At 37.6% G+C, this 11,832-nt stretch overlaps 1 protein-coding gene across 2 annotated transcripts in view; it reads right to left on the bottom strand.

Moving 5' to 3' along the window:
• The window catches only part of RASA1 (RAS p21 protein activator 1), a gene marked incomplete at its 5' end in the record, with an annotated part of 69,630 nt that overhangs the window by 6,866 nt on the left and 50,932 nt on the right, over window positions 1-11,832 (bottom strand). For both annotated transcript variants that reach the window (XM_082336910.1, XM_082336911.1), the window contains 7 exons: window positions 49-116; window positions 3,505-3,591; window positions 4,954-5,069; window positions 5,821-5,963; window positions 6,150-6,309; window positions 6,512-6,684; window positions 11,541-11,617. In XM_082336910.1, coding sequence (XP_082193036.1) covers window positions 49-116; window positions 3,505-3,591; window positions 4,954-5,069; window positions 5,821-5,963; window positions 6,150-6,309; window positions 6,512-6,684; window positions 11,541-11,617 — 824 coding nt within the window. The remainder of the gene's footprint in view (window positions 1-48; window positions 117-3,504; window positions 3,592-4,953; window positions 5,070-5,820; window positions 5,964-6,149; window positions 6,310-6,511; window positions 6,685-11,540; window positions 11,618-11,832) is intronic.

Below are 11,832 nucleotides of genomic sequence, written 5' to 3'. Positions count from 1 at the left end.
TGCCTACTACTGTATAAAGTACGAATTCAATCTGAAGCATATAATCACCTGAGATGATATTAAACATCCTTGGGTTCAGGATAGCAGGACAAATCAGTCGAAGAAAAACAAAGCCACTGAAATGGGAAGAAAATTGTATTTTGTTCAGTAAAATTAGAGAATTAATGAAAATTGTGTAGTTTTTAAGGATTCAAGTTAGCGTGGAAACTTTCAGACACCAACCAACCAGCCTGTGCTCTGTGAATACTTTAACAAATTAAGAATATCATGCTATGACTTCAACTATGATAAAAGCTGAAAGAATAGGCATATTGATTTCCCAATTAAGGTGAACTGTTGAAACCATGTGGGCAGAACTTAATTGTAAAATCATACTGAAGCCAATCTCAGGCTACACTGGCTTCAAAAAGGAGGAGCCCCGGGTCTCTGACCTCCCAAAGGTTTTCCGTTGTCTGCTACCACAAGGCATCCATCCTGCAGCCACCCGCTCCCCCACGCCAATGTAAGGAGGAACACTAGAGGGAGCGAGTAAAGGGAATGTCTCTTTTGGCACAAAGCCTTAGGTCAGCTTAAGCTGATCCACATCCTGATGACTGTATGCCATAGTAGAATAATAATATGGGATCTGCTGCTTTCCTTCCAAAAGTAATTGCTGCCATCTAGAAAGCTGGGGAAAAAGCGGTCTATTTTGACTGCAGAACTAGGAACATATTCAACAGAAACGCAGAATAGCCTTCAGTAGCACGAGAAAAATTTAACTTTCTGTTAATAGCAGAAGTAAAAACCATCGACTTCAGGTTAGCCTCAATTCCAGCTAATTGCTATACAATGAAGTGACATACGGACCAACTAAAGCAATCTAAATCATCTTTAATTTTGCTCGGAGTGCTTGGACACTACCAGCAGACTGGTTTTCACTACAGCAATATCAAAGCCTGACCACTTATAAAAGAAAGAAGGGGACCTTACAGTACCTTGCCTGTTGGTAAGTACACAGTGATGGTAATGTCCATATTACTTGAAAATGACATGCATTGTAGTGAGATTAACACACCTTCCATATGTCCAAGACAGCCAATATATACTGTTATGTATGTTTCTTACTTCTCCAAGAACCATGAATTATGGGCTGGTAAAACAACAGTTCTCGGCCATATGTGAAGCTAAAATATTTTCTATGGTGTGAATTTAAAGCTATGAGGAAGTAACTAATTTTGAAGTCATGGCATATACACCAATTCCTCTTTTAAAGTGCCCAAAGTTGAAGGCCAGTGAGGTATGAATCTAGCATGGACCTTGCTGATACAGAAGATTGGGTGCTTCTTACCTTGGTCAACCTGCCTAAATTAAGAATGAGTCAATATCTACATGCGGGTTTTACAACCAGAGAGAAATTGCAGCACCTTCTGACTGATATAGTAGGGAAGATACCCAGACATCTAAAAACTGTTCATCTGCCTCTGAATAGTTCATCATTCTTGGACAAAAATACTGCAATAGAAGATAATAATCGTCACTGAAGGCTGTGAAACTCTGTACTCTAGAGAGAAATCACTAGTATCCGCTTGTGAAGACTAACATCACGAGAGCAAGAGATCCCATATCTATAGCATCCAGTGGAGACCTCTGGAAAACCCTGAATGTGAGCTGTATCCACTAAGGAAAGCCACACGGTTCTCTCTGGAGCTGGGGAGGAACAGAAAGAGATAGGGTATTCGCTGCTGAGCTCTACAGCCTTCCATTAGGTTAGCCCCTCAAAGTAAGAGGGGCTCTCACAATACAAGCAGCCTCCATTTGAAGGCAATGCCCCTGATGACATAAGGCTTCTGGTACCAAAATGATAAACACAAGCCAAAGACAAATCCTCTGAAAGACTCCCTCCATGGGAGATTAACCTTGGCACATCATACGACTGCCCGACACCACAAAAAAGGAAAGATGTAGCTCTGATATGCTTAAAACCCCCAGCAGCGTTTAGAAAAACAGTGTCAAGATCACATCTTTGTCGAAGTTTTTTGTTTGACCTGTACTGGCAATGGAGAGTGTTAGAGGAAGAACTTGTGTACTGCATCGGTTTATGAATGTACATTGGAGTTTTTGTGGCTGGTGCAAGTTCAGAAGAGCCAGGTTCAGTAACCTCCTGCAACATTTTTAGAGGAGCTTTGGAACGTTTCAACATGATTGGGCTGGAGCAGAGAAATGAAACAAAACTAGGACAGCACAGAATTACGTGTTTTCAGAAACCAACACAGTGTTGATTCAGAGTATCCTGGTTTCAGCTGAGATAGAGGTAATTTTCTTCCTAGTAGCTGGTATGGTGCTGTGGTTTGGATTTAGGATGAGAATAACGTTGATAACACACTGATGGTTTAGTTGTTGCTAAGTGGTGCTTACACAGAGTCAAGGACTTTTCAGCTTCCCCTGCTCTGCCAGGTGCACAAGAAGCTGGGAGGGGGCCCAGCCAGGACAGCTGACCCAGACTGGCCGAAGGGCTATGCCGTACCGTATGGCGTCATGCTCAGTATATAAACTGGGGGTGGGGGTTGGCTGGGAGGCGGTGATCACTGCTGGGGACAGGCTGGGCATCAGTCAGTGGCTGGTGAGCAGTTGCATCACTTGTTTTTCCTGGGTTTTGTTCTTAGTTGTTGTTTTCCTTTTCACTATTATAATTATTATTATTATTATTTTATTTCAATTATTAAATTGATCTTATCTCAATCTGTGAGTTTTCTCACTTTTACCCTTCCGATTCTGTCCCCCATCCCACCGGGAAGGGGAGGGTGAGCTAGAGATTGCATGGCGCTTAGTTGCTGGCTGGGGTTAAACCACAACACAGAGTGATCAGAACCAGCAGCCCAACACCAGCAGCGGGGAGCCTTCTCTGATGCCGAAAACTGCATATCCCAATGCAGACATTACCACAGCGAAATCTAACAACAGTCCAATTGTCTTTGTGAGAAGGTATTAGATTCCTTACCGTGTTGGGGCTGCATTTTAAAGGGCCTTAAACCATGTAAGATTTCTCTAGCAATTAACACACACTACATAAGAGTCCCAGGCACAGTCATCCCACGTGGCATATGACAGGAACATGATCTTCAGAAGTAACTGCTCTCTACAGGTATCACAAAGGTTAACTATTGCTTTGAGAGGAGTTTTTCTTTCCCAGCATGAAAAAGGAAATTGCTATTTTAGATTAGTTTGTAAAACTTGACAAAATGCAAATAAATTCAAAGTTAAAACTATTAAGTAAAGCTATACTGACCTCTGTACTACATCATCTCATTCTGTCAAGGCTCTAAGACCATGATTAAGAATCTAGCAACCTCAGAATCCTAAATTGAGACATCATGCCTCAGCATCACAAATATCTTAAATACTGCTGTAACCTATATAATTGCTATACAGTTTTGTCACTGAAAGAAACACAGGTAAGCACGCTGAAGTATGTTTTTAACAAGACTTGAAAAGATTATTTTCAGAATAAAGTGACAAGTAACTTACCTAACAACTCTGGTTCTCATGGTGGTATTAGCTGGCCACTTGTTTTGAACTGACTTCTGTAGGCACCCATAAATATACCTCAACGTTCTGCAGAAATAATAGCTAATTACTCATTCCATTAAACTTACAGAATCAAAAAAGCTGGTCAGAAAGGATCTAGACCAACATCCTACTTGATGCAGAACTATTATCAATCTACGTTTATAATTTAGACATAAGCTTTAAATTAACTAAGAGTTAATTTATAAGTCAATAAATTTATAAAAAGTCAATTTCTAAATTTATAATTTCATACTAAAAAGTAAATTTATAAATGGCAAGGAAAAACCCTCATTAATACATAATTTTATATGAAATTCAGTGATTATTCAGATGTGCATTAAATGTTTTTAGAACTGTCTGTTTTCTGTTTCTTAAGTAGTGTTTCCTTTTAAAAAAGACAATTTTGATGGTTTGATTTTTTAAAAAAAATTTTCTTAACACCAGCTATTCTTTCCATAAACGAAGGTTAGGTGTTTAAAAGTTAAGCAACCACAGTAATAGTCCTCTTCCATAAAAAAAAAAAAGGGGAAATTGTGGTGTATTTCAGAAAATGCTCAGAGCTGCATCATATACTTAAAAGGAGTGTGACTTTTAATGCTGATCTTGCCAGCACTAACACAAAAGAAACACTTCTGTGCTACTCTGCCATCTCAAAATTGAGGATTTTGTTTACTTTAAAAACTAACAACACAATGAAAGAAAACCGTTAGTACTATCCACTTTTCATTAGATGGCTCAAATTTAAACTATGAACACAAGTTACTTTAACAAGTAAGAAAAAAAAAAAAGGAAAAAAGATATAACCTCTGCATTTCCCTAGCAGACAGAAGCACCGTATCATTTTACTACTACCCGCTTGTATTTTTAATATGCTGTTAATAATTTCGTCTCTTTCTCAGCGGAGGAGGACTGGAAAGAACTTGTAATCAACTTAAATACATATAATTGTCTGCTGTCCACTACTGTCTTCTACCTTTTTGTGGAACTATGAGACTGATTGCTTTTATTATTCTTCTTTCCCTGACCTCTTGGGTCTAGTAGCTTCTCCTTCAAAGAAAAGCATGTGTGCTAGCCAGAGGCTTTTCATAGAATCATAGAACCATTTAGGTTGGAAAAGACCTTTAAGATCATCAAGTCCAACCATCAACCTATCACTGCCAAGTCCACCACTAAACCATGTCCTTAACCACCACATCTACACGTTTTGCAAAAAGCACTATTAATTCCTGAAAGTGTTATTTTTCCCCCATCTATATTCCTCCGTGTACATACAGTAACTCTGAAGACATTAGTCTTATGACTGATTAGCAGAAGATGAACAAGTAAGAACATAATTTTAAGGTGCAATATAATTCACACAAACAGGAATTTTTAAATACAGATCTGAACAGAAAAGTGCAAACTTACGGAGGCAGTATCTCTGCAGCCATGAATATTTTCTCCACCAATTCTGAAAGTATACTGAGTAGGTGTGCCAAATTAGTGTTTACATCTTCATTTTTTTCTAACTTTGAGGGATTTAACTAAAACAAAAAGAGAAAAAGATTAAGTTCATTCTCCTAACTGGAACTACATATATAGTTTCATAACATTACACACTGAATAATACTTCAAAGTAAATTAAATATTCTGCTGCTGTACAAGTCTCTTACAGAACTCACAAGTCTGTTTCAATGGCTAGTCAGGAAATACGAAAAAGCACTGGTTTTAAGTTCTAATACACTAGGCTTTTAACAGCTCAGATATTCGCCACTATCCATCTGCATGACCTTTTTGTCTCTCTCAATCCGAACTTCTGAGGACTCCCATCCCTTCCACAATTAAGTTAAAGTGAAACACAGAAGTCAGGGGAGTAATTTTAAAAACAACAGTTTCAGGATCAATAACAATCATTTAATATCAGGAAGTTTTAAATTAAAACTAAAGTTCAGACATTGACTTCTACAATACCTTGAGTACTAGAAGTTACTTAGGCCAGTCAGTAACCACTACAGAACAGCCTACAACTGCTAAAGAATAAAAACATAATTTGAAGAAATTTTGATTAAAAACCTTAAAGTTCTACTATGAATATTGTTTAAGCCAACATCTAGGAAAAAAAATCTCTCAATGAACTTGGTTCCTGTATTTCTTATGTAAATGAATTTTAGTTCTGAAAGATTAATGTCTCTGAAGCTAATATTTAATGCAAACATAAAACATAACAACCAGTAGGTAACTATGTTAACAAACACAGTTAAACAAAACGTTTAAAAACGTAGCTCAAGGTATCACCTCACAGGACTGCTTGCTCTCCATTATCTTTAATATGGAGTCTTTCAGTGCATGGTGAACAAAACTTGTTGCTGTGGCTTTCATATACTGCTCCATAAGTGTACTTGCTAAAGTGGTGGCACGAAACAAGGTAGTAGCTTCATCTGAAAAAAAAGACAGCAAAGAGAAAAGTTGGGAAAAGGAGATAACAAAAAGCAGAGGAAAAATCTGTTGTCTTTATACTTCGATATATGTTGTAACTAAAGGAGCAGGAAAAAGGCGGCACTGGAGCCCCTCCCTCCCCACCTGCCCAGAGTTCCAGTAAACTTTAGTGTAATTCAGTTCAGTACCTTCCATGCTTATCTCCCTGTCATTTAGTGTTCGTAACAACAAGGACTCAAGCTTTTCATGAAGAAAAATCTTCAATAAAATGCCAGCCAACAGTGTTCTATCCTGTCCACAAACATGTGATAAGGCATAGACTACATGAAGTTCTTTCTGGAGTATAAGCTGAAAGAAAAACAGAATTTTAAAATCTTCAGAAGCTTCTCCTAACATAAAACAGCTTTTGAAAAACTGATATCGTACATCTGTAGTGATAGCTGTCACTATAAATATTGTTTAATTATGTCAGCCAGTGTTACTGAGATCTGTCTCAACCAACCAAATGAGTTTTGACAGATAAACCAAGGAAAGTTGAATAACTTCATACCTCTTTAAACTCATTGTACTCCTCTTCTGGCATGATCTTCTCCATAGAATATCGTGCTCGAACACGCAAAGATCCTGGCTCAATACCCTTTAATGGTACATGGGAACTGAGTTGAAACCACTCATCTGTTGCATGTCCTTTTTGTAATCGGCTTAATTGGCAACGCATGAACACTTAAGAAAAAAAGCATTGTTCAAGTAAGTTATCTCCAGCAAAACAGTGCTACTATTGAATTAAGAAAAGAACAGTTTATTTTCAGCATGTCATCTTGTTTCAGCAAGAGCATTAATAAGAGTAATTAAGATTTTTGCCATCAATATATTGACAAATTCTCTCTTCAAGGCTTCAACAGACTTCTGTAAACTGAAGAAGAAATAGAAAGCGTTCTGTAAAGAACGTATACATATACATTCAGAAATGCCGCACGGATATTGGCACAGTTTTCTTTGTAACACCCAAGTATGAGTAAAAAAGTGCTACCCTGCAAATCCAGGTAGCAGTCAGAAACTAAAAATAGATAAAGTGTTCAGAATTCACTGTCCTCTTTCCAGCCTTGGGCTGATACCACCATCAGATCTGCTCCTTGACCACTTTGTTACTTCTTACTATTTATCAGTATAGTGTTGCTATGGCTTTGCCAAACACTGCCATATGTATTTCTCTTATACTAACTCCCAGGTTAAGACTGTAATGGCTTACGCAAATTATGTAAAAAAGTGTTCCCAAGCAGCTTGTTGCCTAGATAATGATGAAAGTCAACTCAAGAACAGCCAAATCATTAATTCACCTTTCAGTCATGTTGGTACCTTGAAATCACCAAGCAATGACCGGGACTGCAGCTGAAGTCTGGCCTCAGCAGCTGGCTAGCAAGCTGCAGCAGTTGGAGCACAGGCCCCTCCAGAGCCAGCAGACCAGCTCCTGAACGGAGTTATTTCACACAGAAAGGGCCCAGGCACTTGCAGAGGCAACACTCTGCCTGTGAAACACCCACCACGCTCCAGGAGGGGTCCACAGTTCAAGTTTCACATTTCGCCGTCAGTCTGGATCTTTCAAGCAAACACCCTCCCTTTCCACACCTCTCAATGAGATCTGCTTTTAAGTTCCTCGGATTAAAAAAAAACCAAAAAAAACCAAAACACCAAAACCAGGAGGTTTTTTTTTTTTTTCCCCACATTTCTGCAAAGCCCACACACCACACTGCCTTGCAGAAATTGTCAACAGTTCCAATAGACTTCCCATTGCACACAGCAGGATATCATTTGATACTGGAACAGAAAAACATCACATTTCTAATGCTCACTTCAGGACATTCCTGTTGCCTATTTCATGTTCTTTGGCACTGATAAACTGATATAAGCTAATGCATTCAAATCAGTCAAGTAGTGTGAAAAACAATTCATCATCGCCTGCTACTTATCACCAGTGTGGATGGGACTATGTCTTTAGACCAGATAATCAATTGATTTTCCTAGAATATTTCTCCCCAGCATCAAAGCTCCTGTACCCACAGCTGAGCAATGTGTTTTTCTTCTTATTCTGCTTGCACATGTAAGGTACATATATCAGTGAGAGGAATGGTGAATGAAATACAGAATCTAGAAGACTTAATTTTTCCCTGTGATTATAGTAGCACTTCATAGCTATAATATAAATACTATAATCTTGCTTTGATTTAAAAAAAAAAAAAAAGTCAGAACAGAAATATCTATACAGGGACTGCAGAACAGTTGCTATCGTAATTTATATTCAATAACTTTAAAGGAACAGGACTTTTTCTCATTTAGCACCTTACACTGAATTAGTAGGCTACCTTCAGTAAGCAACTGCTATTAGTTGAAAAATTCAGGATATTTACATTTTGCAATCTAGCACATTTTAAAAGAGAAACAAATATACAGAAAATCATCAAAACAAACAAGACTTGATCTCTTCCCTCCAGACACAGGTAAGAATTTTCTTGACAACAATTTTGATCCAAAAAGAATCACAATATTTTACATGATGAACACTAGTACAGAAAAATATGACTGAGGTTTCTTGACGTTTTATTTGCTAATGGAACTTCGGGCATAATATTTAGTAACAAGATTGGTTTTTTTATTGTTAGTAATTATAACCTGGGAATCAAAGTGAAAAGTCTTCAAGCTTAGGTTTGTTCCAGTCCTCAGACTGGTAATGAACCTGAATTTACTATAAAACCTTTGTCTAACCCTGCCAGAATAAAACAGAGCCATCACCCCACCCCACCCCTCCAAATCTAATTACTGATTCAGAATAAAAGGCATTTGAGATCTTGAGAAAGAGAAAATTGCTCAATACATGGACATACTAAACCCTGCCTTTTGCAGCCACAAGTCACTGCTATGTTAGCACAGCCCATCCTACTATAATCTCAGCTATCAGTTTCAGAAACAAGCTTTGGCACCACTGCAAATAATAAATGTGCCTGAAAGGAAAGACATTGACTAATACTCTGCTCTGTGGATTTGCCTGCATGAGGTGACTGCTTCCATTATAAAAATGTTTCTTTTTCAACATGAACTAATTTAAAATTAACCAACTATCATGGTGCAAAACCAAACCAGAACTTCCACTCCAGTTCAACGCTGTGTGGTACTGTCCTGAGAGATTTACTAATCCTACTGTCTAATCATACCCGAGCATCCCAGTTTGCAGCAGCAGAAGTCTACTAACACATTCTAGGACTTTATTTTTTTCAAGTCATATTATATATATTCATTTGAATAAATCCTTATGCAATTTACAGTTAGAGAAACAAAGAAAGTTTAAATAGAATTGATACTAAACTGTTTAGTATAATTTCTGAATATTTGAAATACTTCTTAAAAACAAAAATAATAAAATAATTATGGAATACTCATAACAGGCAAACTTCAAAGTCAAAGACTTGCAAACTCAGGAAATATTTTAAAATACTGAAAAAATAGCCTTCGTGCTAGTATCGTTTTGGTATTTAACTTCAGAGTGTTACAATGAAAGAAATAAAGCAGCGAGACCAATAACAGAGTTTTTGGCCTTCAATCTGCATTACATGGCAGGAAAAGCAAGCAGAAAGCTAGCTTAACCCAATTAACTGGGAAGATGAATAGTACCAGCTTCCTATGACTCCCACTTCACAGCAGTCCACATTTAACAGCTGTGACTGAAAAGGAGAATGTTCAGGAAAGGAACCAATTCTCTTGCTTTTCAAGAGTTCAAGGGTTATTCAGGCAACGCAGCACATAAATATGTAAGATAAGGTCTGGTTTAACTCATTTTCCCTCCCTGCACTTCACATATTTAATAGGGCTGGGAATGTAAGCAGAGATATGTGTTCATTCAAGTTGACTTAGTCTAATCTTTATCCCAAAATGAAAGGACTGTTGGGTTATGCTGTAAGAGTGTACCTAAATGCAATCAAGAAACTTGGCCAATCCTGCTCCTGACCTAGATAAGGAAACCTTCTATCGCCTCTTATCAGCTGGATGCATCCAAAGCCAACACAACCTCCTTAATCTGGACAGAGAGAAGGAACCTACAAAAACACTCCTAAAGAAGTTACTGAAGTATCCCATTCAAGAGTTACCCTTTTAAAGGTTCTTTTACTAACCAGAGCTTTGGTGTAGATAGATAATGAGTTTTCCAGCTCAAATGAATAAAAGAACAGTGCAAGAACATGGTCACAACCGCAATTAGAGCCCTTTTGTCTGTCAGAGGGAATATATCTTTTTCCTCCTGCTATGCAGAAAGTTTTCTAGTCAGAGGAAGGAGAAAAGAGTTTTGAAATTAAACTAGGTTCTGCAAAAGCATTCAAAACAAGCAGTAATTCTTCCACTTTGGTCAAGGTTTCCCTACAAATCTCCAAAAAAAAAAAAAAAAAACAAAACAAAGAAAATCAGGAAATTAGCACTGAGGCATATGTAACAGGCCAGTAACACAATATACACAAACTGAAAACAACTGCAATAGTATAAATACTCTGACAGGCTTTGGAACAGACAGATCTGGACACAATGGAAAAGAAAAAATCTTGGAACAAATCTGAACGAGGCAGGGAGGGCATCCTGCCCTGCAGGCATCAAAAAGGAGGCAGGGGGCTGAAGTTGCTCCAGAACAAGTATGGTGGGAAACAAGATACCTTGACTAAGAGGAGAGGAAGAAAAAAAATCCCAAAACAAAAAAACCTAAAACACATTGTGTGGGAAGAGAACTAAACTTAAAAAAAATTCAATATTTCCTATCTAAGAGCTCAAAATCCATGTTCTTCAAACCAAGTCCTTTCTTTTCTAGAAAGCTGATAGGTCTTACCAGCTTGCTGTTAATTTGCTGGAGCAGAAACAAAACCACAGTTGAAGAAGCAGCTGTCTGGGTAACACGAGGAAAATAAACTCTTGGAGAACTTCTGTAAAAGGCAGACGAAAACATGGATCCTTTCCCATTCAAAGTGATACTGAGGCAACTTCAGCTTTAAGCCCAAGAATGGTACAAGGAAAGTAGACAGATGAGGTAAAACGGAAACAAAACAAGGCAAATTTGTTCAGACACCACCAAGATTTTTTTTTTTTTTTTTTTTTTTTTTTTTTAATGATGACATTACTACACCTTTCTTCCCTTTCTCACTGGAAGCAAAAAAACCTGAAAAGGAATTCCATGCAATCAGGCTTAAAAATCCCTGGAACTTAGCATTTTACGTAGCAGACAAATACTGACAGCTCCTCTTTCCTCTTGCTTTTTGGTAAGCACAGTCATTGTATAACACAATGGCTACTCTAGAGCAGAGCTAGGAAAACCATCAGATGCACAGGACTGGATTACTGTGCATTTTATTACTAAAAAAACATGCAGGTTCTTATTGTAAAAACATTAATGGAAAGCCAGCACCAGACATCCAAAACATACAAGCACAGCAGTATGGTGAGCATAAATATATACTGAATTCTCTTGTGATAACGCTTGACAAAACTAATGAAAAACACACAAAGTAGCCATTGCGGCAACATATATGCATCTTTTACAGAAAAATACTTACATATATCTGGATCTTTACTTTTCTTTGTTTTGTTACTAAGACTTATCTCAAATCTATTAATATCAGATGAGAGATCACTAGGAGAAAAGACAGAAAGCCTCAATTAATACTATACTTGGCTGACATTTAAGCTTATTCTAAACTCATTTCAATCCTGAGCTCTCATTATCAGCCAAAGACACTTATATTAACAAAGATATTTAGGTGCCTACAGAAAATTCTGCCCATGCAGAATTTGGCTGAAAGGCTGCTGCTGTACAACCACACATACAGTATTGTTAAAAAGCATATG

This window comes from Platalea leucorodia, assembly GCF_965183815.1.
Source record: "Platalea leucorodia genome assembly, chromosome: Z".
In the NCBI taxonomy this organism is placed as follows: domain Eukaryota; kingdom Metazoa; phylum Chordata; class Aves; order Pelecaniformes; family Threskiornithidae; genus Platalea; species Platalea leucorodia.
The sequence above is the reverse complement of the archived record's forward strand: the minus strand, read 5'-3'. Positions and strand labels throughout refer to the sequence as shown.